The sequence below is a fragment of the Pyxicephalus adspersus genome, chromosome 5 (genome assembly GCF_032062135.1).
Source record: "Pyxicephalus adspersus chromosome 5, UCB_Pads_2.0, whole genome shotgun sequence".
In the NCBI taxonomy this organism is placed as follows: domain Eukaryota; kingdom Metazoa; phylum Chordata; class Amphibia; order Anura; family Pyxicephalidae; genus Pyxicephalus; species Pyxicephalus adspersus.
In genome coordinates, this window is record NC_092862.1 from 62,102,453 (window position 1) to 62,129,591 (window position 27,139).

General features: G+C 38.2%; 1 protein-coding gene across 7 annotated transcripts in view; it reads left to right on the forward strand.

Moving 5' to 3' along the window:
• Positions 1-27,139, forward strand: part of PHACTR1 (phosphatase and actin regulator 1) — a 182,210-nt gene that overhangs the window by 82,031 nt on the left and 73,040 nt on the right. For 4 of the 7 annotated variants that reach the window (XM_072411703.1, XM_072411702.1, XM_072411707.1 and 1 more), the window contains one exon: positions 25,655-25,819. In XM_072411703.1, coding sequence (XP_072267804.1) covers positions 25,655-25,819 — 165 coding nt within the window. Of the gene's footprint in view, positions 1-13,936; positions 14,268-14,692; positions 14,832-25,654; positions 25,820-27,139 lie in introns of those variants that run through there. The other 3 variants (XM_072411704.1, XM_072411700.1, XM_072411706.1) reach the window with 3 other exon arrangements.

Sequence of the window (27,139 nt, forward strand, 5' to 3'; positions counted from 1 at the left end):
TGGAACATGAGTGATCATGAGTGACTTTCAACAATAAATGTGTACTGTAGTCTTCTTCATGGAAAAATAAGACATCCCCTGAAAATAGGACCTAGTGTGTTTTTGGGAGCCAAAAAAAATATAAGACAGTGTCTTATTTTCGGGGAAACACGGTAATACAGCTTAGAGACTTAAAGCTTATGTAATTATTTAGGCAATAAAAACAATAATGATGTGTAGTAACCACAAAAAAAATCAACTTTTATCAGTTTATCTGAGAACAATAGGATAAGATTTTTTAAAGGTTAATATGTGTTTGTGTACTTTAAGTCATTCTTTTCTAAAAAAAAATCATGACCATATGTGGGCTCTTCAGCGTCAAAGAATATATGCCAACTGGCTGGATATCATCTAGATAAGAAAAGTGAATGTGATGATCAAATTTTTTTTTATCAATTTTAGATCAGTCTATGGTAGGTATTATTTATTGTAAAAATGTATTTGGACATTTCATCAAAAGTGTAACATTCATGTTTTTATTTTACTACAAAAGCATATGAAGAAAATACCACTGGCATTATGGTGGATAAAGAAATAATTCTCAGGGAACTTACTAGCAATTTCTGGCACCATGTCTAACACATTCAGAATAGAATGGGGAACTTCGGTTTCATTAGAACTAATGACAGCACAGATAAATTCTTAGATAAGATAGATATTCTTAAGCCAATGATATTCTGAGCTCTTGAGGTTCAATAAAATGGTTAAAAACTGTCAACCTGGACAGTTAAATATTCAGAGTAAGTAGAATGGAAAAGCAGTCAATATCTTTGATCAGGATGAAATCAGCAATAATGTGTGCATAGGGAGCAATGCTATTCCCCAGGCTGACAACAGAATGAATGAATTTGAAAACAACATTTAATTAGGCTTTGTGAAAATCTCAGCAGGATTGAACTGGAGACTGCAGGACAATGATGAAGTTACTGCTTAAGTTCATAAAATAAGTCTTGCAACACTGCTAAGAAATCAAATGATTAGGAACTAGAAATGTAGATACAGTAGAAAAAATTTTTAATTTCTGTTGAAGGGGCAAATGCAGATTGCTTTTTAATTGTCATTCGCATTTTACCTGCAGTTTACTTCCTTTTGACATTTGATGTTCTTCAAGCCACCTTTACATTCTCTTACATAGATTTGTATAGGGGGAGGTGTTGTGACAAAAACAGAATCCCAGTTGTCCACACGTACATCAGCTCTGCTAAAGATAAAGTTAATTTCTGACTTTCATATTAAAAAATATCCAGGTCTGTTTTGGCAATCTCCTGGCCCTCAGGATCACGATCAGCTCCTACCGCAGGAGGTCAATTTTTGTCACTCCTAAAACTCCCTTCAGTAGACCAGTGTACAATCTTTGCAATAACCCAAAATAATGTCATGCATAGTAGCAGAATGTAGTTAAAAACACTGTTACTTATATGCATGTTTGGTAGCATCATTATCAACCTGTAAAGCAGTGCCATCCCATCAACCATACTGAACATATCCAAAGTAGTCCCTTCAGCAGAAGAGTCTGTTTTGCAATAGCATATTGTTTTAAAATTTCTGACACAGTTATCCCAAAACTGCTCCTTGTTCCCTGGCCCTTGCTGCAGTTTAAATGGGCCCTGTAATCTCCAACTTGGACGTTCACACCTCCAACCCCTTATTGCTGGTTGGGAAGACTGTATCTAGAAATACATTTACCTCTTGTCAGAGTCACTGTTTACCACCAGGCCTGTAAACACCCATCACCACTGTGAATGCACCCTGTTCTCATCACCATTGTGCCTACCTCCTTCACACCACCATCTCTAAAACCTTGAGAATGTTGCACTTTTATGCATGTCCCCAGCCATTTAACCACCATGACCCTTCCATGGTTTACCACTTCCCACACATGCTTCCACTTTACCCACCCCTCACCATTGCCTGCCTCAGCACTTTTTTCATTGCACCCTTTCAAATTTAGCTGGTTCAACAAACAAGCACGCTTTTGCTAGTACATTTGTTACCTAACCTAAGTACTGGGCCAGTTTGATACTCGGGCCCAAAGCTATAGGAAACATTGCTAGACTGTGTGGTATTCCACAATATTACATTTATCTGAGCAGCATGAAAACTACAGTCGCTGTAAAAGCAAAATGCTTAACAAGCACAATAATACTGCATTTGATTCCATTCAAACTGTATTTGAATGAATTCATTTAAAGCTAGATTTAATGATTTTGCCCTTAATAACCTGAAGCCATCTGGTATCGGACCTTCCAGCAATTAGAAGCTGTGACAATAATGCACATATGTTTAGCAATTCTAATGCTTGTCTTTGGAGCCAGATTCCCACAGAGCACTATCAGCGATGACCTTACATCATTTTAATAACCTATACCACTAAATCTAATTTTCTTCAATCCACGGTAGGTTTTCTGCATTGCACAGCGGTAACACTGTAGGATAATACAACAGTTATGATTTCTATCAGGATTTTTTAATTTTGTTCAACACTATCTTTTTTTGCATGCAGATTGGCAAACCCCGAGGAGAGACACAGCTATAGGGTTTTTATGTAGCTAAAGATGAGCAATTAGTCCAACATTCATATGATTATTTCTAGTTTTGAGATTAGTTTAATGGGTTTGGATTTTTCTTTCACTACATTTTGTCTTACCTTTAAACAGTTTGTAATAACTAAATTACTTATGTTCAGTCAAATGCGATCTGGCCACCACAGCAAGCATAGCTGACGCTTTTATAGAAAGAGCAACCTATATACCCTTCAACAGCTCATTTGTACAAAACACCTTGAGCACCATTGTTGCAGTTATGTGCAGGTAAAAAACAGCCAAAACCTAAATTGCTTTAACATGGTTAAAACACTATAATATTCGTCTGGTTTTATAAAAATGCAAAGTTATCCAACAACAGTGTGAAAATAAATGAAAACATTAAATGCAGGTTGCTAGGGATTCCTGGAGTAATGGGCAATTTTTTGCCCAGATACATTGCCGCTGACACCAATGATTTGTTTTTAGCTATCTCTAAGGGAATTCTCCCTATTGATCACAATAGTAAGGAGCACTTTTCCTATTGGCCATCACCTTATTGTAATAAGAAATGTTAATATAGTAATTTATTAGCAAGGCACCATGAGATCACTGGGGGTTGTTTCCCTGAGATCACTGATTCCTTGAGAGTTATTTTGAGAGTTGCTCCATGTTTAAAAGGTTGAGAACGGTCGTCCTTGTGTACAAGTTTACCTAGTGATGAACTGGTGAGAATAGAATATCTCCTTTATTAAGCGTTTTTCTGAGTATTACATTTTCCACAGTACTATAACTGCTGTCCCTCATCAACTAAAAGGACAATCTAACAGTATTCCTTAGATTCAATGTTGTAGTCATAAAGCAATCACAAACCATTGTAGAAGCTTTAGTTTGTTCACTCTAATTGCTAATTATGTTAGTGCTGCTAATAGTGTTCTTTATGCAAGTCTGGATACTTCATCGGGAATGAAAATCCTAATCATGTTTCTCTGCTGGACAAAGCCAAAATTACTGTATGACATTCCAAATATAGTCCCAGATGTTCATATATCAAATGATGGAGTCTGTAATGCTTTTAACAGATATGTTTGGTAACTTCAGGCTACTATGATTATTTATATACCCCAAAGTGCTTTTTGCTATTTCTGTTTTAAACACGTATATTACTAAATGATGAGCATTTGGTAATTAGTTTACTTCGGGCTATATATTTAGAATCCCCCTATGTTGCTGATTCCCCAGAAGGCTGTTGTCTGCTGCTGGAAACCAAATATTTGTTTTCTAATGGGGGGCTGTATTGGAGCTCCACACAACATTTTTTATTTTACATATTTGTTTTTTATTTTATTATACTTTTGTTGCTGTCTGACCATCTTAAGCTGAAGTTTGCATTTTAATTAGATGCAAAAACATTCCATATTTCCAATAGGTGGTGGTTTCAGTCCTTTTTGGCTTTTTTAATGCACCAGGAATGCTCTGTTGTGGCGTATGAGAGACAGGGTTGGTATTGTGCAGATTCAATTTTTGGGATACATCTTGAGAAACAGTTGACCATATTAAGGTATGGCTAGCAATCATTAAAGGAGTATCTGTCTAAATTCAGTTTAAACTGGATCATGTGTAACAGTAAACTCTACCATCGTTAAGGATGATTTAGCTAGCTTGCAAACAATAAGGCACCCTTTAATTTAATAATTAGCTTTAACTAAAGAATCAGCCTGGGCTGGTGGCAACTGTCCCCCTTTTTCCACTGCCCCCTCTTGTTCTCTAAACTTTCTCTCCTCACCATCTTTCTTTGCTTTTCTTCCACTATACATGTTTCAAGGAAGAGCAATTAATTTTTTTGTTGATTCCAATTTAGAAACTAATATATTACTGTTGTTTTTTACTGTATTGCTCCTCGAGCATTAGGCTAGGTACACACGTGTAATAATTGTAGTTAGAAATCAAACAACTAACGACAAATCAACAATTTTTTATGATTATTTTGAACGATCGTATAGTGCATGATTCTGTACATGCTATAACAGTACAATCATTCAAGTATAATCCACCAATGTACACACACTAGATAAGATCCTTTGAACGATGCAGGAAGTGACATGTACCGGAGAAAGTGTATCGCAGAACAATTCATGATCACTAAACAACCGTACACACGATAGATAGCGAACGATCGTCGCCCAAACGGATCCGCCAGGACGTTCGTTCCTTTCCAGCGACATTCCTCGTTCATTGACGTCATTGTGCACTTTTAGAGATTGGTCACTAATCGCTCGTTTGTACATTACCTTAGTTTGAGTTCATCATTACATCTAAGTAAATCTTGTCTTTGGGCGCATTTTCCTTGTTTATTATTGCAGAATTGCAGAATATATATAAAATAGATATTGCAGAATTTTGTTATTGTGCATTTTCAGTGTGTTGGAACTATTTTTCTGTTCAAAATCTTCAGTAGATTTACTGAAATATAAAGGGGTGAATAGTTTGTTAGAGGAAACATTTTTTTTTCAGTGTGCATAAAAAAGACATACGTTTAGTGCAAATAACCATTTTATTGTACGTTATTGTTTTAAAAATCTAGTTTCTATGAAAAATCTTGTAAATATACAATATATGTACATTTGGCAGACATAAATGCTAGGTAATTATGTAGATTCTGTTTTCTCTTTGCAATGTCACACATTTATTATGTTTCACTGCTTATTCTTATATTAATATATTGCTGCTCAATAACCATGGTTTGAGAGACCAAAGCATACAGACACTAAAAAGCAACCCTAAAATAACTTGAACCTAATGTTATATTTATTAAAAATCCACACTGCTTCTAAGAAGCATTGATCTAGATTCCATTACCACTATAGGTAATATGATGTTGTATGTTTTTTTATTTTTTAATGAAACATAAACTGTTTTTTTAAGAACAAATTTGATAATAACTGTTAAGTATTTCACATTGCAGATACACATACAAAGCATCATCAGCTTAACATACTGTCAACAATAGTTCATCTAACCTGTGCAGCCTTCTTTATCTTGCAAGTGACAGGTAAATTGTAGATTCATTTGGTTCTGCTTTATTTAACAACCGTTATTTACCAAAGAAAAATATTTTGTGTAGAAACAGTTCACTTTAAACATAATGGTGTTTTGTTTTGCTTGTCAGGCTCTTTAAATGAACAGATGGAGGCAAATAATTAAGGTTTGTGTAATCCCACTTCTGTTCCTAATACTCTAAAGAAGAAATCTGTCCAAGATTGCTTTGCTGGAAATATAGTTTGGGTGGTAGACCTGAAAATCTCACCCAGTGAACTTAGCTCTAAACAAAACTGGAATACCTTGTGAAAGCATCCCTGTTCCTAATACAGCAAGGTTTCTAAATGTATAGACAAACTCTGGGAATCAGCGCAAATAGGTTATTTCCATAGTTCCTATTGTTTGTCTATACATTTAAAATACTGTATGCATTTAGCAAGCCTCCTTTAACTTTTCATGTACAATGCATGTAGGCAGTGATAGTCCATGGCTTTAACTGAAATAGTAATGAAATGTGCTCTGTAGCATCTGTTTGATTGTACATGTTATGATCATTGTCTATAATGTTCATTGCCATTTCCACAGGTTTTTCAGTAAAGGTGAAAGTAACATTTACAACAAAATATAAAAGAAGGTCAAACATGACATCTTTAGTATACTGGGATCATCCAACCTACCAAGTGTACAATAGAAAGGCCAGACAAACATTATTACCAAAAAAAAAATTATTGCAATCAATAAATATGTAATATCTTTGTTTTTTGCGACCAAATTACTAACTGACCCTATGATGCCTTGCAAGGGTGACTCTTTTTCTCTATTTATTAGCCGAATACTTTAAGTGATATGGTTCCCTGGGACAGTAATAGTGCACACTTAAAGGATATTGCTTTTTTATTAGACAACAGCCTACCCTGCATGTGCATCCAGCTGTCAAATAAACTTTTTACAAGCTTGGAAGTTCACATCAAGCAAACTTGCATGTCTGTGCCTATGGATCATGAGAAAAAAAAACAATCTAGGTAGAAAAAAGTTATCAGTCAGGAAAATCTATCCCAGCCAATCAAATTTCCTTCTAGCAGGATTGGCAACCAATGGCCAGGGACATGGACATGCCTACATATGAACTGGCAAACATTTTCTGTATATTTAATATAGTAAAGTGAATCTGTGTTCATGTCAAGCAAACATAAAAAATGACCAGTCAGAAGACTAATCAGGCAGTAGCAATGGCACCATTTGTACTGACTGTGCCCCGCTGGAACTTAAAAGCCTATTTACTAGATATAGTTAGATGGATGCTGGGTCCCCTTCTTCTTTTATGAGGACTCAGGTCACTATTATCCATCTGTCATTTAATACACAGTGAATAAGTCTTTTTTACTTGGCTAACAGATGAATGGGTGGATGGAAAGAGTGCCCCTTGGTAACTCTGTCTGCCACTGACTGGCAGCATGTATGTAAATTTATAATAAAATGTCAAACATTTCTAAAGACATGGGTAAAATTGTGCTTGGCTTTAAAAATGTAATCTTCATAGGCTTTCCAATAGTTCTTAATGATTGCATATGGCTTCAGTATAAGAGTTTAAGCTACAACACAGCATTATTTATTCGACCTTTCTTCTGCTTCAAGATCTAAAATCCAGTGAGCTATGCAATATGCAAATTTTCCCAAAAGACCATTTTTCTATAGCAGCTGTACTTGTGAACTGTTGCTTACTAAGCTATGAAAAGATTTGAGATTTTTGAACAGCCTGGTGAAATTCTTTACAACTGCTTCCTATTGTCAATCATCATCTCTTGTCTGCAAACCAAAGCATTTATTCAATGGCTTTAATGGTTTGCACTTAAAATGTGCCACTATTTCATATGTGGATATAACAGCCCACATCTTGGTAACCGAATGTAGGATTTGCATAGCTTCAAATACATTTGGCACTAAAGCAAAAATGAATTCAGATTAGGCTATCTAAAGTGATCATTAATTATGCTTCATACAAATAAACACCAAAGAAAATACTTGATTCTCTTTACTAAAATTGTTGTATAGAGGTGGCAATTTTAAGAGGCAAACTATTGCTTTGTCCGTAGGGAAACATTAGCTATATTTGTGCTTTATAAAAAAATCCTAGCAGGTAGCTCATCTCATTTGCTGGAAATGGCTGCTGGCAAAACCATCCCTCACTGCCTGAATATTTAACCCTTTATGTGTTTCTGGGATGCTGTTTTTTCACAGAAATCCTATGGTGTTTTTTTTTAATACTTGTTAAAGAAACATTTTTCCTGGACTAGGAAAACCTGTAAATATTATAAATTTGTTAAATCACATAGCATAACCCTTTAAAGCCAGTATTTGCACGTATGGACAGTATACTTGGACATTATGACAGACTTACGTCTAGGTGTGCTTTTTCCTAGTGATATAAGACCATCCTTCACTTCGCTGCCATTGAAATCTTCTTTTGGACACAGTACTTTCCTATTTTGGCTATTTGTGGGCCAGCGAAAACAACTTTATTGTTTTGCACAGCATTTAGGCTAAGTACACACGTGCAATAATCATACGATCCTTTCCAAAGATAAACAACTGCACGAATCGTGAACGAGTGATGAACATACAGCGTCGTTCTGCTCATTGGAGAGGGGAGGGGGAGAATGAAGGAGCGGAACCCCGCTGTGCTCTCTCCCCTTCACCTGCATTAAGATCGTTCGTCCGTGGATCCGCCAGGATGGTCTTTTGGGCAATGGACGACGAGCACTGTACACACGCCAGATTCTTGTCTGATATCAGCCCTGATCTAATTATCGGACAAGAACAATTGCATGTGTGTATGTAGCCTTAAGGAAAGAGCAGCAGTAGTAAGACCACTTTAAGTGGACACCCCAGAGAAAGGGAGGACATGCACGGAGGCAGGGGCTGTGCCAGGAAATTGTCTCTCATTAGATATTTTAATATATTTCCTAGCAAGTTAAGTTGCACATTGCAAGTCAATAAAAATGTTTATAGAAAGGAAAAAAGTTATTATACTCACTATATTTTTTTTCTTAGGTTTTACTTGCAATTTTTTATTTTGTGACAGAGTCTTTTTACATTTGTGCCCAATGGTAAACTTTATTTACCTATTTCAGTTCCTCTGATCAGGTCATTTAATATCTTGTTTTCCCATTCACTGAGAATGCGTAAGCGTTGTGATTGTATGTTCCAAGTGTTTGCTTGCTACAGTCAAACATTGTTTACTTTCAACATTCCTGTAACTAATCTGTGCATTGTTGAAATACCAGAACTGGACTGCCGCCTTCCTAGTGTTCCTGGTGGCAGCATTTCAGTTGTACTTAGTGGCTTTCAGACAGAGGTGAGTTGTGCTGCACATGTTCAGCACATGTCACTAGTACGTCAGATTTCCATGTGGAGAAAATTACACTGACCTGGAACATAAAAATGTGTCATGTAGGCACAACGGAATTCAGATTTCAAGTAGATTGGAAATAGTGATGCTTATTTTAGGAACATAGTAGGAAAGTTAGAAGAATATCAATTAAAGGAAAATGGTAAATCTTATTTAATACATATCTTATGATTCCCTATTGACTATAAGAACATAATTTTCTTTAATAGCAAGCAGGAGGAGTTCACCTACTTCTTCTGTCACTGGATTTATTTTGGGTGTATGTAAAGCCAAAATTTTGTTTGGTTTTGGATAGAGTAAGGAAGAGTTACAGTCTGCCACAGGGACAAAACAAAGGTAGAGGAAGTCTCTCAAAGTGGGAATTATCTCTTTTGGATGGCTGTTCCCCAAGACAGGTGTCCCTATTAGAAAAAAGATTTGCCCTTCTCTTTTTCTCGCCATCAATGGTGACAAGGATAGAGGAGTGAACCCCCTTGATTTGAACAAAGACAGCACATAACAGAAGGTCTACCTTACCCCACAAAATCCCAAGGTACCTGGAATCCAGGTGGAGTACATTTGTAAGGTGCCTAAATGCTCATTGCGACACGCAGTCCGTGCCTATTTCAGTCTGTGTGTGGGCTGTACTAAGAGCTGTCTACTAACACCTACCAATACTCAGCCAGGGATATTGCTTGCGAGAGCCTTATAGCTCTGTACATGAAATGAGAGATAGAAATAAAAGAAAGCTGGTGAGGGTAGACACATTCTTCACACACCGGCATATGGATGCTGGGGTTATCTGTAGGAGAAGGGTGCAGATGGTAGGGGCATTACAGAGTGGCTAGCTGTTTTGTTAATTTAAACTTTCTGTATCCTGCAACCTAATTACCTCTCACTGACACTTATCTTTCTTGACCAAAAATAGCCCAGAAATCTACCTACATGATCTCACAGCCCATAGTTTGCAGTGTTTGTCCACAATATTGCTTTGAATATCTGAAGGTCTTCGGAGTGCAAACTGCACCTGCACACTGGCTCCCTGTAGATTATTATGGGGCTGTTCACTTGGACAAGAAATGCATAGGAGCCTTAAAGTCTATGAGATTTAGACCAATCATTTAGGCTTAAAACCAATAATAGGTTTTATTAAATTAGGCCCACTGTCTCAATGACAGTGGTCACAAATACATGAAGTCTGAGAAAATCTTTCTAACAAGGGCAAAAACTTATAAAATAAAAATATGACAATTGTACACTCCTCTGGTTAGGCTCTAATTGGTTTAACTCCTGACATGTTTAAGGCTTAAAAAAAGTAATGAAACAGAATAATACAAGAATAATATACTACAAGTGTTAACCATAGAACCATAGAAAGTTTGGTGATTTTTATTGAATCACTTGCTAGCAGTGACCTCATAAGGCTGGAGCAACACAGGAAATACTTAAAACGTCAGTCATGCTAATAAAAATTGCTAGTGATTAGAATTGATTATTTAACAAGTGAAACGACTGTCTCTCCATAGATAAAGCTACACAAGCCGTATACATTAGTGGTGGGGACTGGAACATTGTGTGAACATGAAACATTGATTTCTACTTCATTCTACTTGTGTAGATCCACATAAGTTTAATAAATTATTGCTGTGCAGTAGCAGAATTAAATTAATTAACTATTCAGCATGATAAATAAACTTAAGCTATGCACACATACGAGCTAGTTATCAACTAAAACCATCATGATCATTCCCCAGGTGAAAATCTAGCATATGTACAGGGGTTGTACAGTGGTTTCCACCATGGCGGATCTCTAAACCACTGACCAAGGATAACTGCTTTCATTTCCTTCAGAGGAGAACACAGCGGGGTTCCCCCTGTTCTTCTTCCACCCTCCATTCTACAAAGAAACCAACAATGGTGTGTGTACAGCAATAGTTGTTCTACTATTGTTAAAAACAATCACAAAACCCCAAACCTCCGTGAAGATTCAGACCTCTCTACTTGTGTTAAGTGTCCTCCCCTCATTTTTCATAATATTGTATATGAACAATTTTGGGTACCATAGGTTTTTGCTGCTTTGCAATTTTGAGGCTTTACATACTTGGTGTTTTGTTGCTCAACACTTTTATATTTTCCCATATAGGTTGAACATTGTATTGTTTTTGTGTGTACTAAATAAATATGAATGTATTTTTACTGAAATTATAGGGCTAACAGTAGTGCAAAAATCATGTCATGTCAAATCAAAAAGCAACTAGCGCCATTTTTATATAAAAGGTCCATGCTTTCAAACATGAAATAATGGGCCTGATTTATCCAACAAACCAGGAAAGGATCTGGTCCATGATTCAAAAATCCATTACCAGAAATCAATTCCAGGTTTGCTGAATCACCCAGCTTCACTGATAAAAAGTGTATCCTCTCCAGGCTTGGAGAGCATTAATAAATCAGGCCCATTGCTCTGAAGTACGTGCAATTTAGTATTTGTGCACACCATGAAAAAAAATGGCTCTGGTAGCAGCTAAAGGGTTAAAAATGTAAAAAAAAAGGGTTCTACAGATACAGTGATATGAGAGACTACCATTGAGATTTTTTTTTCTAGCACCTAACTGTACTGTCCCTTTGGTTCATCATCAGCCACTATTTACCGAATGTAAGCAGAGGTAGTATGTGTCGCACTTTTCCCAGCACTCGGCATGATTACTGGCAGGGTAAAGGATCAGTCACAGTGCTACATTAAGCATCCAGTGACTGGCACTCCATTGGCGTTGGCAGAATGCCACTCTGTAGAAGAACAAGATAGAATTCCTCTGTTTCAAAGCATCTCCTAGAAGAAGTGAACTGTCCATGAACCATTCACAGTGTACATTTCTGAATCCAGTTAGAGGTTACACAATACTGTTTTTCTAAACCTTCAGATCTCGTATGATATATAAGCCAGCATGAATGCCTACACTTTGTGAACTTTGTGTATAAATCACATTCTATACGTACATATGAGCAGCCATGTGTGATCACTTAAGATGCAGGGATTGCTTTCTTCTTTGCAGTGTTTTACTGACGCTTGGGGCCTATTTATATAACAGCGAATAAGCAGTTTGACATAATATTGTTTTATTTATGCACAAATTATGCCATTTTTCTGTTCCGTCCAATTAATAAATATAGGCTGAAATTGCTACTTTTTGCAGTTTCCCCACCTTTGGAAGTTTTGTAATTAAAACATGGCTATGTCTCTTTTTAAAAAAGGTAAACAAACTAATTGCCACTTCATAATTTCATCAGGTAGCACTCAGACTGTGAGAAGCCAAATGTCACATCTTAAATCTGTGGTGTTTTAAAAACCCTGATTGGCACTTTTGCTGCGATTGATATGTTTTAGAAGAGGTGATAATCATACAAAACAAAAGTATGTGACCACTGATCATCAGGAAAAAACGGCAAAAACGCAGCAATCAGTTATCTGATTGCCATTTTTTTTAAATGGGATCCTATGAATTGGCCTATTCATTTAAACTCCAAGGGGTCTATTTATAAAGCAATGAATATGACATTCACTGAAACAATCTTTGGTAAAGAATCTTCCACATCCATGTGTTTCAATGGTGGTAATTGATTTTCCAGGGAATGCCAGATTTACCGCTTTCTAATTAGACCCCCAAGTGTGGCTGATATGTTTTTACTAAGGATATTAAGAACTTTCAGACAATTGTGTGAGTTTTAAGTCATGTGAAAAGATAATTCATTTTTTCTTTGACAACCCAGTCATGTTCATATAAATAAAAAAACGTTTTTGCTTGATCAAACATCACTGGATAATTAAAGTGACTATTCACACAAAATGAATGAATAAAGAGTCTCAGCTCTTTAGGTACATTTACTTAATTATGCTTTGCTAGCCTTTGTGGCAAGGGCTCCCCCAAGGTTGGTTGCTTACTTTTCCCTCAATAAATGAGAGCATTGCTAGGATTCATTTAGGGGATAAATTCTTAGCCTTAGGGGTATTTAGGGGTGGGAAACCTTACTCCTGGGGCTTGCTGGGGTTATGAAGACGGGGTGGTTATGGGTCGATGCTCCATGCGGCCTGCCATGAGGTTTTTTCTGTTTATAGTTCGGGGTATTCTCTCCAGTTAATTTCAGACAAGCAGTGAGCCTCAGTGTTCTGCCTCTGGCTCAGCTGCAGTCCTATTCAAGTAAACAGAGAAGTTGGGAACCATTTTTTGCATGTGGCTGAAAAAATAGGGCCCTTGGGCACTCAATAGAGGCAGGGCTGGTTTCAGTTCTGGGCAAACAGGGCATTTGCCCCCTTCCCCCTATGGCAATGGCTGCCAGAAGCTGGTATGCTGTACATTCAGGGCCGCCATTTTATATTTTCCCATTTTTTCTAAATCTCTGCAGTGGGTAACAGGCCATGGGTGCACAGCTTTAGCAATGTCTGAGCTGGCTGTTTGCCATGACAATGTTTTGCTTTACATACAGAATGGTTTTAGGTGGGTTATGAGAATAACTTGGATAGTTTGCAGCATTTTGTCATATAAATGTTTGTTATAGCAGCCATTTGCCTTCCTATAGGGGTGAGAGGACCCCAGAGAAATCCTGTCAGCTCTTCAGTGTGTGAGGAGGAGAAGTCCTGTAAGCTGGTGAATGGAGGACAGGATGAGGGATTCATGGTGTGAGGACAGGTACAGTCATATAATATGGTTCCTGTGGCTCTATTTGTCCTCACACCATGAATCTCCATCTTGTCCTCCATTCACCAGCTGACAGGACTTCTCCTCACACACTCAGGGGCTGACAGGATTTCTCTGGCGTCCTGTCACCCCTATAGGAAGGCGAATAACAAACGTGAAGAAATAAATGCAAACTATCCATAATATCCTGATACTGAGCGTGCCTGGATTGGTGAAGCACTTTGCAGAGGTCATACAAGTGTTGGGGCTGCTCTCCTCCCCCTCCAGTCCTGCCTGGGAATGTGTGTGTGTTGTGTGTGAGATGACTGCTAAGAGCTGAGGGACGGATGGCGGATCTCTCACACTCCAACTACAACAGCAGGCAGCCTGGGATGTTCTCTTTGCCTTCGTTTGGCTGCAGGGAGAGCTCTGTACTGCCTGGCACTGGGAGAGGCGACAAACACAAGAAGAAATCGTTCTATTTAGTTAGGATGAAGCCTCTGAAAGAGCCCAGCAACAACAACGTGTCCTTTGTCATCCACTGTCACATAGGGAAGGAGATCAAGCACATATGCAGTAACTGCAGCCGCGGAGAAGAAGCTCGGGAGGGTGAGTGAAGGATGGGAGTGAAGGGAGCTGGGTGCAATGTGTCTGCATTGTCTTCTATATGATAGGGATAGCAATGCTCGGGGCATGGACGTGTCAGCAGGGCGGGCAGCTATCTGGATCATTATGGGGGGCAGGCTGGGGTCACATCCTGTGCAGGTACAGCTCCTCCATGGCACCTGTCATGCCCACCCATAGAGAGCAGATCAGATGCAGGCTGCACTGGCATAACATGGCACTATGCAAGTTGCTGCCTGTGCTGCTCTGTCACCCCCATCAGGGTACTTGTCACTTCTATGCCATTGTTATTGCTGGTGTGGAGGGAGGGGATAGCCCTGGGGATGTGAGTTTTGAAGGTCAGAGGGAGGAGTGGAGTCTCTGGGGTACACCTCTCCATAGATAGTCCATGCCATCACCTGCCACTTTGCCTACCATCCTGCTACAATACAGCCAGGGATTTGTCACAAGGCCACCTCCTGAAGGCTCCATTTCCTGTGCAGGTCAATGAGGATCTGCAGCATAGTGAGCTGGGTCCACAGGCTGTTCCCATGTCTCCTTATTACAAAGGTGAGAGCACAGCTGAGGATCATACACAAGCCCATGGCTAATCAATGGCGCAGTATGCTGATCAGTACTGGACTGCCTATGTCAGCCAGCTCACAGGAAATTAAATAGGACATTTATACAGAAACGCCTAGGAAGTCATGGGCAGGCTTTAAATCAAATTCCTCTATCCCTGGAAGGCATCATATAGGAGAAGGTATCTGGGGTGAACCGAGAACAAGTAAATACTACACTATGGTATATGTTCTCTGCATAGGCACTGCTGTGTGTGGTCTGTACAGTAAAAGTGATGGAGGTGCAGGATCAGGAAACAGGAATAATATCTTCTCAGTCCTCGTAACCCTTCCAGTGTTATAGATGGGATCCTTCTGTATGACATTTACAAATCATGTTCCTTATCAAAGAATGCTGAAAATTGTACTGATAACTGATATATGATATACTGATAACTGATGAGATATATATATATATATATATATATATATATATATGTGTATGTTTTCTCTGATTAGTATAGGTTTAATTCTTTCTTTATAGCAGGCTCTATGTCTAAAGGATTTTTGTATTCTCTAGTTGGATTGTTATTTTTATATTCCTTACAGCTCTAAAATGATTAAATAGACTATCTGGATAGCTGTTAAGGGTGACTGGATATTTATTTATATGAGGCCTGTTGTTTTATAAAAGGGTTAAACTTCACACACAGATGATTGCAGTCCTGTATTTAATACATTTATCATTTTTTTATGTGTAAGTACCTGAGTTAATAGGTATTAGCCTCCTGTAAACGCTCGAACATCAGAAATAATACTGGGAAAGGCTGGGCCAGGGGAACCAATCAAGTGTGCTGCAGTGATCATGTGCAAACAAGGAACCTTCTGATTGGAAGATAGAGTTGAGTGATGGGGCTAAGAGCTCATCATTGTGCTTCCTCGTGCCCAAATGTGAAGATTTAGTTTTCCTGTTATTTAAGGGGTGCCTAGGCACTCCTGTACCTACCACCTCATAGCTGTACATCATACCTCTGCCTCTGACTGCCAGCCTCTGTTGATTTGGTGAAGGTACCACAGTTTTGTTCATTGTTGTCCTTGCTGGAGGCCCTGACATGAGGAGGCAAAGCCCTGCCACTACCAAGATGGCCGCCTCCGCACAGAGACACAGTCTAGAATAAGGCATTGTAATACCTTTTCAAATATTTGACAAGTAAAATTATTTCCTTTTGTATTTAAAATGTGTATTTAGCAGTTCAGTATTAGGAGGGCATTTTTATGTGGGTTTGTGTGACTAAAATAATGAAAATATGTACTGATATCTATATCTTCATTAATATTGACCTTGAACAAGGAATCAGATCGGGAGTGAAATTATTGTCAGTCCTTAGATGTATGCTTACATCCCCGGTCAGTAACTTGGACCATACAAGGCAGCCTTAATTATCCTTTAATTCTTTCAAAATATCCTACCAGTCATCTGGGCAATTCAGGCTGAGCTTGTGATGAAAACATACCTAAGCAGTAACCTCCATAGGAGATCCCAATAAATGATATGCAAATATCATCTCCTCCTATAAAAGTCAGGCCTGTCCTACTCTCTTTTTGTAAACGTTTTTTTTATTATTTTTACTTAAAAGTGATGGACAGCCTCATTGACCAGTAAAGAGGCTCAGGAGGGGTGGAGCTAGGGTACAAAAAATGTCAACATGGCATGTTATTCTTAATCCTGAGTTTGCTGATCATATATAACCATATGTAACCCCTCCATATGGGTTCTTCAATATGTTCTCAGTTTGACGAGGTTTGTGGTCAATTTATTTAGTACATAATATACAGAAATTTCCCAGTGCTGAGGCCAATATGAGTGGATCATTGTAGCGTCTCATACAGCATGACATCTCTGTATAAATATAGGAAAGACATATTTTCTATGTGCTTCTGTTTATATCATTATTTTTATCCACTGTGGTATAACAAATACCATTGTTCATGGTGATGGTTAATAACATGGGATTCACCAGTATAGGTTTAAAATGATGCATTCACTATGTTTGACTTTGTATTGACTTTTGTGGTGCAGATTTCTTTTTAAGTATGTCATTTATACTGTATATTGTAGTCAGTAGGGTTTATTTGTCAAATTGTTATTAGTAAATCTGAACTTTGCAAAGGTAATTTTCACCAAGTTTTGTAAATTAAGTGAAGCTGTGGAATATTTTACTTAATAGAAAATGCCTAATTTTACATGAAAAAAAAAAACATGGATTTTTGCTCTAACTGGATACAAGCTAAATGTGACCAAGTGTGTTTTCACTTAGCTTAAAGCAGTCTTTCTCAACCATTCCACCCCCGAGAAACCCCTAAAACAATGTTCCCCCTAAAATAGTGAAAATATGTCCTTTTTTTAATCGATGGTCATAGTGAAGAATATTAGCTCTTACTGTGGTATAATTCCTATAGGCAGGTAAAAGATCATTGGAGTCATGCATGTGGCCTTCCAAGTGGTGTTAGACCGAAACTATGCAGACACCATGAGAAGGAAGGACAATGAGCCAAAGGTTAACCCCTGACTTTCGTTCTAGGGTTTCAGAGAACCTTGTTTGGGAATGGAAGGCCTCCAAAAAAGGGGGGACCAGATCTTAAGTTTGGGTCCCCACCAATGAAGTTTTGCAGAATGCCACTGTGCACAGCATTTCCTTTTCCACTTTCATCACCTTTTCTTGTCTCTCTTACTTTGTTTCTGCCCAGTATTCTGTTTTTCCCTCCACTGAGTATTATTCAAAGCTAGATGAAGCCTCAAATTATCTGCCTGCTGTTTGGCCTTTAGCTCCAGACTGGGAGCTCTAACACCATTTTGTAAAAGTACCAAAATAAAAATTACCACCACTTTTGACCAACCATGACCCGTACCCAATGGCCCATCACTATGAAGAAACAAACATAATGATGAACAATGCATCTACTGGACTTCTGGTTCTACAACAATGAGATTGGCAGCTTTAATTCACTAAAACAGTGACATTATTTGTACTTCCCTGTCTTTCCATGGCTGGTTACTGGCCATCCACAAAATATAAAATGCCCCGTAATTGGCCAAGGAGGCGCATCAGAGAGCTGACATATCTAAAAAGATCAAAGAATGGCCGCTGGATGATATTAAATGCTGCTGCTGGGTGAAATGTTTTTTAGCTGCTGTTTAGTAATATATTTTACTGCTTAACATTATAATACAATGCTTCTGGGGGTTTACCCTTATGCTAGGTAATGTATACAGCTGCTGGAAGCTATATTGCTGTGTGATATGAATTTACTGCTTTGCTGCAGAGTGATATATTATATGCTATATTATGTGCTGCTGCTGCTGCTGCTGCTGGTGAAGTGTAGCTGCTAAAAGATTTAATATGTTGCAGTGTCACAGAATGCTGCTGAGTGATATACTGTTGTTACACCGATATAATCAACGTCTGCATGGGAATTTTACTGCTGCTAGATAATATTAGTTGTTTGCCTATATATTTAGCAATTGCATATTAATATATAAAACTGCTAGGCTATATAATCATTGATGTCTGAACAGGAACACATGCTAGAGGAATAAGGATGTTGCCTAATTTTACATTCAAAATGGGAAAGATCTGTCACTATTTAACTATACAGTCCCTGGGTTACATACGAGATAGGGACTGAAGGTTTGTCCTTAAGTTGAATTTTTATGTAAGTCTGAACAGGTACATTATTTTAATAAATACAATTAGGACAGATGTTTGTCTTAACATATTATTAGGCAGTGTGGTGTCAGTTACTGTATAAAATCCTCACTGTGAGGTTATCACAAACAAAGCAAAAAAAAAAACTATGAAGCCTAGACATTCATTAACTTCTAGAGCAAGCTATGCTTTGATATGCAAAATGAAACAACTGCAGAGTTTGTCTTGGTCATTAAAGAATTACACGATGTTGCAGAAGAGTTTAGTCTCACCTTTGTTTAGCAAAAGATTTCTTCTCCAAGTTATGCAAACCGCCCCCTCATCATGCACACTAGGGAGCAGGGAAGCCCCGTTTACTTGTATCAAGGAGTCGTCTGTATACCGGATGTCCTTAACCTGGGTACTACCTGTACATTCCCCTGAAACCACTCCTACATTTGAGGCATGACCATAGGTCTCCCCATTATGCAAAATACACTGCTACCGTATGTAATGCCATGCTTCTCTGAGCTACTTTGTCCTTCAGGTACTTTTGTAGTCGGGATCAACATTTGCCTAAGCTGATTGTAAATGATACATTTTCTGATACAGTCTGAAATAAATTGGTTCTTCTATGACTGAAAGCTCTCTAGGCATCAAAGCATCCACATACTAGTATACTGTCTTCATCATGTTTTACAGTTGAGATAAGGATTTGCTGATATCCACTGTTATAGGATACTCCTAAAATGTAGGCACATGTCAAAATATTTAAGAACCTTACTGTGACCTACTCCTACTCATAGTGAAGCCTTTTTAAATAAATACTTAGCTCCCATAATGCAGTAGGGAAATGTAAGTAGTACTGTCATCTTGTATCGGAAAATGCTAGCTGTCTGGCTACTGTGTGACTCTTCTAAACAAGTTTGAAAATAATTGTGACTTTGTATATTGGCTGTGATCACCATTCCTTTTAGTGGACCTGATTCATTAAAATACCCCAAACCTGTATGAAATATACTTTCATCTGTGAAGCTGAGTGGTTCAGAAAACTTGGAATGGGTTTCTTCAAAGTCATTTCCTATTGCTATCCTGGACCAGATCTAGTACAGGTTTTCTGGATCTCCCAGGTTCTCTGATGAAAGTGTATCCTCTCCAGGCTTGGAGAGCTTTAACAAATGCTAATAAATACTCTGGTTTCCTCCCACATGCCAAAAACTTGCAGTTGGTTAATTGGCTACACCCTAAAATTGACCTTAGATTTTTTTAAAGACATATGACTGAGGTAGGGACATTAGATTGTGAGCCCCTTTGAGGGACAGCTAGTGACATGACTCTGGACTTTGTACAGCCCTACATAATATGATGTGGTGCTATATAAATACTGTATAATGATATTAATAATAGTAATCAGGGCCAGAAAATCAGAAAGCCAAAGAATCAGGCAGAACATCCAAGTAGTTAGCATTTTATACAAAAAGGTTTGTAATGGCAGCCTTGTATTTCCTTTAAAAGAATATGCTAGACTGTTTTAGCTGTTTGCAGTTATGAATGTGAAATATTTTGAATCCTACCTTCTCTAATATGAGATTACAGCAATGGGGCCACTAGCCTGTTGATTTTAGTAATGCTTCCTGCACTGGTCATTAATGGTAGTGTGTTGTTTATGTACATGGGGAGGTAAATTTTGAGAAGCAGAACAGTCTTGATTTTGAAGGTATAAAATGAGTCCCTGTTGAAGCTCCACCAACAATGGTCTCTGGTTAGTAGACATGGGCACAAGTGTGACGTATCATACAGTGTTGGCCTTTGAGAAGGCTGATAGAATTTCCTGGACATCCCCTCCAACCAGCAGCTTGTTTTACTTGGAGATATCTGTATTCTAAACAGTAGTAATTACACACATTTGCTTTTGAAGTCCAAAATATCTGAAGAATAAAGAATGCATTTAATGCATGCTAAGTAAACGTTGGGCCTAATCCATGAAAGGTTAATACTGTGATTCTGTTAATAGCTGTCCTAATGTGGTCCTGATAAATAGAGAGTGTGATGAATCAGCCCTGTAATTTCATCTGATGTAATAATAATTCAGTTACTTGAAATGTGCAGAAATTAATCAGTAAGTCCAGCAGGAGAAATGTCTAAGAGCACTCTCATCAAACATAGATGACCTGTGTGCATCAGCCAATTATTGTTAAAATGGAATTCCACCAAAAACGTTTCCAGTTTTGTATAGAGTAGGAAGATATCAAAAGATAAAGGGGGATATAGACAGCAATAGACAAGCATACTTCTTTGTACTACCTATTAGGTACTATATATGGCATATAATTGTGTAATACTTTAGCATCATATTACAGCTGCATTTCATTTTTTTTATTGCAGAACTGCATCTTACATTAGGTTATCATCTCTTCTGACAATTATAAAAGTTTTGATTTCCTATCACTTTGATAGGAAGTGACAAGGGTCATCAGACAGCAATAAAAAATCAACCCCTCTCTACTCTACCTGGACACAATTTCCTTTGCATACTCTTAAACATTTCATAATATTACAGGGCCACTTGAACCTGAACAGTTCATAATGCATGCAACCTATCACCATCCAGGAGCCAAAGCCTGCTATTAGCCTTACCTATTAAAGTGTGGGAAATGCAATTGTATGTTTTAACCAGTGCCATACAATTAGATTTAGATTTTCATATTCAAGTGAACTTTTTAAATGAATGGAATCTATCTGGACCACGGGTGAGCAACCTTTACTATAAAAAAAAAAACAAAAAAACATTTTGCCACTAAAGAAAAATAGTCTGGAGCTGCAAAACATAACACAGCTTAAAAACTTTCAAAAGTTTTAATGTTTTTTTTTAAAAATTTTATCTGTTACAACAACAGAATACAACAAACAGAAGTGCAGTGTGCATGTATGTGTGTTTGTGCGGAATTAAACTCTATTTTCTTCTTAAATTTTTATTTTTTGGGATGTATTCATGGTTAGCTGATTAGGAAATATTGAATGAAAGCAGTGAACTATTGATTAAAACTATGTAGCCTCATCAATCCCACCTGGATGATGTTAATTTCTTTACTGGATGTTTCCAAATAAAATGGATCAACAGTCTTATTAGCCTGCAAATTCATTTTTTAGGGTGTTAGAGATAGAAAACTTTATATTTGAAAAATATTTCAATAATTTCATGTAATATATTTGATCTAATTATAATTTTAATAGATTATTAGGCAAGAGAGACTTACTTGTAAGATATTTACTTTCTTTCATATGTCAAAATGTTTTTGGAATCAATACCTGCTGCTGCATTGAGCAAACACCCTTCAATACACGCAGTCCCATGTCCCACGTGGCGCTGGAAAGTGCCTTGATATTTATTTCTGGGTAAAAACCCAGAAACACATTGGACATAGGACTCCTATCAGTACAGGACTCCTTTGAATCCCGCACTGATAACTCCACCCCCTCCAGGAACGTCACAGCAAGGGAATCCCCCTCCCCCTTGCATACATAGGAAGGCGTAACTCCGCTGCGTCAGCAGAGACTGACAGGTAACCTGTGGTGGACGCCCAGGAAGGGGAATCCTTCTCCATATGTCTACAGAAGAGAGAGGATGTCCACAACTAGGAGGCTGAAGAGCTGCATGCGGCTCCAGAGCTGCGGTTTGCAGACCCCTGATCTAGACAATACAGAAGGACATAAGGGAATTGGTGTTATCCAACGTGGTTTTTCAGTGTCCAGCATATTCGTTTCTACAGTATAGGCTTCATATTAGTTAACTTTTTTACTAGAAAAATATTGTAATCTAAGCAATTACTATACAAGTTATTGAAAAGCATTTGTCAAGTCTCACAATTATATAATGAAAAGGAGCTGATTAGTAGTCATTTGGGCATCTAATTTTACTGGGGCATTGGTGATCACTTAGACCAAGTGTGACTTGTGTGGTTGTCATCATACTTGTACATGTTGTGTCTTATCTACTGGGCGACAGCCTAATTATGCTAAATATAAACCCCTTAAAATCTTCAAGTCAAAAATCAACTCCAAGATCTAAAACAAGAGATTCAAATGAAATAAAAACATAAAAAGAGAGAGAATAACCAATATATGATAAGTAAAATAAAATAAAACTTTGTTGCCTTGAGTAACCACCAAGGCCAGGAAAACACAGGCTCTTGTCTTCAGGATTCCCCAGGGCCGAAAAGTGCCAGATAGCGGCATGCATCCCTCAGGCCAGGTTGGGCACCAGGGCCATAGAAAATTATTTGTAAAAATTGGGTCAATCATACTTGTAGCCCACTGGTAATGCTTCACTTTCTATGATTATTGTTTGCCCTGAAGAAGAGGATGCAGATTTCCAAAATGGTTTGTTTCCCAATATATATTAATTTATAACACATTCAGTTATTTTTAAAGATGCCTACGATGTGTCTGTGTTGAATACATACGGGCAGCATGGTGGCTCAGGGGTTAGCACTCCGGCCTTTGCAGTGCTAGGTCCTAGAATCAAATCCCAGCCAGGACACTATCTGCATGGAGTTTGCAGTTTCTCCCCGTGTCTGCGTGGGTTTCCTCCAGTTACTCCCAAAAACATGCAGTTAGGTTATTTGTCTTCCCCCTAAATGGACCTTAGACTATAATAATGACATATGACTATAGTAGGGACATTAGATTGTTATCTCCTTTGAGGGACAGTTAGTGACATGACTATGGACTTTGTACAGCGCTGCGTAATATGATGGCACTATATAAATACTGTGTAATAACACGTGTACGGTCCTATAAGAGAATTGAACAACTATGATTTAGTTTTGACAGAACAGTTCCTTGGAAGTGATCCTGTTGTATGGCTTCTTACCTATGTCAGATAAAAGACTGATTTATTAAAGCTCTCCAAGGCTGGAGAAGATACACTTTCATCAGTGAACCTGGGTAATCCAGCAAACCTGGAATCGAACTGGTCAACATTTGTTTGCAAATAGCAGTTGACTTTGAAGAAATCCATTCCAAGTTTGCTGGATCTCCCAGCTTCACTGATGAAAGTATATTATCTCCACACGTAAAACATGTAAATACATGTAAAAAAAACACATTTTACTATACTGTACCTTGAAAATACAATTCTATCATTACTTCTCGGAGTTTGCTGAATGAAAACTAATTAAGCAATGGATTAAACAGCTCCTGTACTACATTTGGGTTTTGTTTATACTAGAAGTTTTTTAGTTTGCTGCATTTGCTACCCTTCTGCAGGGTTAAGGTCCAATAGGGTCCACCTTAATAATGTGGCATTGCAGAAAGTAGGAAAAAGTCTTCTATTGTGTAAAAGGAATTTTACCTATCAAGCATATCATCAAACACTAATTCATGCATGATGGTTCCCCCAAAAATTGTTTGTGACTTTCCTCCCTGTTGGCTGCTTTTGAAAGCCCATGCATTCTTTTTAAACAAGGAATACATTGTAAAGTGGAGGAGGATTGTTTTGCTGCCAGAACACAGTGCTGTCTTTGCAAACACATACATTTTTTTTGGTTGCATAAATACATTTCCATCATTCCAGCTACATGCCGGAATTATTTTTGTTTCATGTGCTGCTTTGATCTGTCTTCACTTCTATCCTCCTTTAACCTTGTCTCACAAATGACTGAAATGAGTTGGGAACCTTCATGTTGGTTAATGACTACTTGGCAATAACTTCATTTTTGGTGTAAATCATTTACTTTAAAATCCACAGATTGATGCATTTTTTATAATATGTTTCTATTAACAAAGGACTTTATGTGGGAGCATCAATACATGTGGTTTTAACAGTGGTAGATAGACCTTATTTAAAGCAAAACTCCAGGAAAACAACATTTTGCACATAGCACAGCCCAATCTCACAAGACAAGTCTAATGTCAGACATAATATTAAAGATGTATTCCCACTTACTTGCACAGGGATGTCAGCCCCCTTCATTGGCGTTGACTGTGTTGGTTTGCATACATGAAAAGTAAACCCATCATTATGTGTATTTGCCATCTGGTGTGGGGCCATCACACTCCTGACCATCATCATTCTCTGTGGACCCTGTTGTCACCATCATCCATGGAACACTGTATTCTCCTCCCTGAAACCTCACCCTAATCCAGGTTGTCACCTTCTTCTTTAGAGCTCGGTGACTTCAGTAAAAAACTTTCTATTCATGTGTGATGTCTCCCTACTTAGGATCTGAGCTGACACACCCTGGCCCCCCTTTCTTACATCTGACATCAGCAGACAGTGGTGCTGCTGGAGAGTGACATCATCAAAAAAAAGCACTAAACTTGTGACCAATCATGGCAGAGTGTGGGGATTCTTAACCACTCCCACTGCTCTGTTTGTTCAGACTGATGATGTGATTCTCCCATGACCTCTGCAGCCTTCTTGTCATTGCAGTGGCGATAGAGCGCCCAGGGGGAGGAGTCAGTGCAGTTTTTTGACAGTTCAGGATTAGAAGTGATAAACAAATGTAAAACCTGGATAGATCAGTATAACCTGGGCTCACATCATCCAGAAGGGCTGAAAGTGAGAGTTTAGTACTCCTTTAAATTAGGAAAAAATGAATGCAATATTTTCTTCAATGCAATGCATTCCCAGCTTTGTGTGTGATGCAGTGTATCCTATTACACCCTTGGCTGCTGGGAATCAATGAACTCCCATGCGCAAGAGTATCATTCCATCCTGGCCTATCAAGATGGTTGAAGATCTGGAACCTGGAATTGCGCTGGAATTACAAAATACCTGGAATTACAAAAAAGTAGGTGAGTATTGCAATCAGACAGGTAAGTTTATTTTATTCAGGAGGGAGAACACCTGTATTTTCTTCAATAAAACAATTGCCTCGTCTCAGTTTTCTCAAAATTAAATTTAGTTCTGCTTTAGGCAACACATTTAGGTCTTGCCACACCTTCAGTTCATTTTTAAAACTAAACTTGAAACTTGCAAAGTGTATCGGAACAAATAATACCAATGATGTTCAGTATGTGATTAGCAAGAGTCAGAAATGATAAAAAGTTTAAAGTTTATTTTATTCATGTATGTTGAGGATTTTAGTGTTGGCCAGTTTCCCAGAGAGACATTTCTCTTACTCTTTTGTCTGCTATCTTTCAGCTGAGGAAGTGGAGAGACTGGCTGCAATGCGCTCTGAATCCCTAGTGCCCGGTACCCACACTCCACCTATTAGGAGAAGAAGTAAATTTGCCACATTAGGAAGACTTTTCAAGCCATGGAAATGGAGAAAGAAGAAAAGTGAGAAATTTAAGCAAACATCTGCAGGTAACATTTATTGATATATGAAATAATATAAACATATATTCATTGTTAAGAGGACGGCTTTTTCATATAGCTTTATTATTATTATTATTAATATTATTACTAATAATAATATTAATAATAATAATAATATTATTATTACTAATATTTTTGCATGGCTCGGTACATCCAATTTTGTCAGTGTTTTATATGTGTAGTTTCATATTTTTGGAATTCAGGTATATTTATGTCAAATATTATTGCTTTTAGTGCCAAATTGAAGCTGAACTCCAGATATAAGTTTTTCTTTTACGAGAGGGTGCTGAAAAGTTCCTGGCTTTGTCCAGAAAGAAGAGAGCCAGAGTTACGAAATAACACATTTTTTCAACATATTCCTCCCTGAGACTGATGCACTTCGTGCAGCGTGGTTGCAGCTTTTCTAGACTGTTCAAATAATAGCCCTTAGGTTGGGCCGCAAACCAGCTCTCAGCACCATCTTTGATGTCAAAAATGTCCTCAAAACGTGGCCCCTTCAGGTGTTTCCTCAAATTCGGTAACAGATAATAGTCCGAAGGGGCCAGGTCAGGTGAGTAGGGGGGATGATGGACCAATTGGAATCCCAGGGTGTTCAATTTGTCAGCCACAAAGTTGGACGTGTGTGCAGGTGCATTGTCCTGCAAAAAAAGGATCCCTTTGGACAACTTTCCACGGCGTTTAGTCTTAATTGCCTCCTTCAGTTGGTCCTGGAGGTTAACATAATACTGTCTGGTGATACTAGAGCCCTGAGGTAGGAAGGTAACACACAGAATACCATCTTTGTCCCAGAAAACGGACGCCATGACTTTTTTGGCCGATTTCTGGGATCAGAACTTCTTCACCCGGGGGGAGAATCGCTGTGGCGCCATTCCTTCGACTGTTCTATGGTTTCAAGATGTGGAGCCAGGTTTCATTCTCTGTCACTAACCTAGCCAAAGAGTCCTGTGCAGCTTAAAAATGGGCCCAAAAGCTTCCTCATGTCTAGGATTGTAGTGATAACAAACCCAACACGCTCCCGTGAGATGTCAAGTATCTGGGCTATCTTTTTTGCGGATATTCGCCGGTCCTCAATAATCAGCTCATGAACATCATCGCAGGTTGCCGGGTCAGTTGAGGTTGGGGGCTGCCCACTGCGGGTGAAATGTCTTGATATCCAGGTTATGACAGTGCTGTAGGAAAGACACTTCTTCCCCAGTGTTTGTGACATCTCAGAGTGAATGTCCTTTGCTGACTTTCCCTGGAGAAACAAAAACTTCATGATGGACCGTAACTCCAACGACTTGAAACTTGCTTGTGCCTCTGCCATCA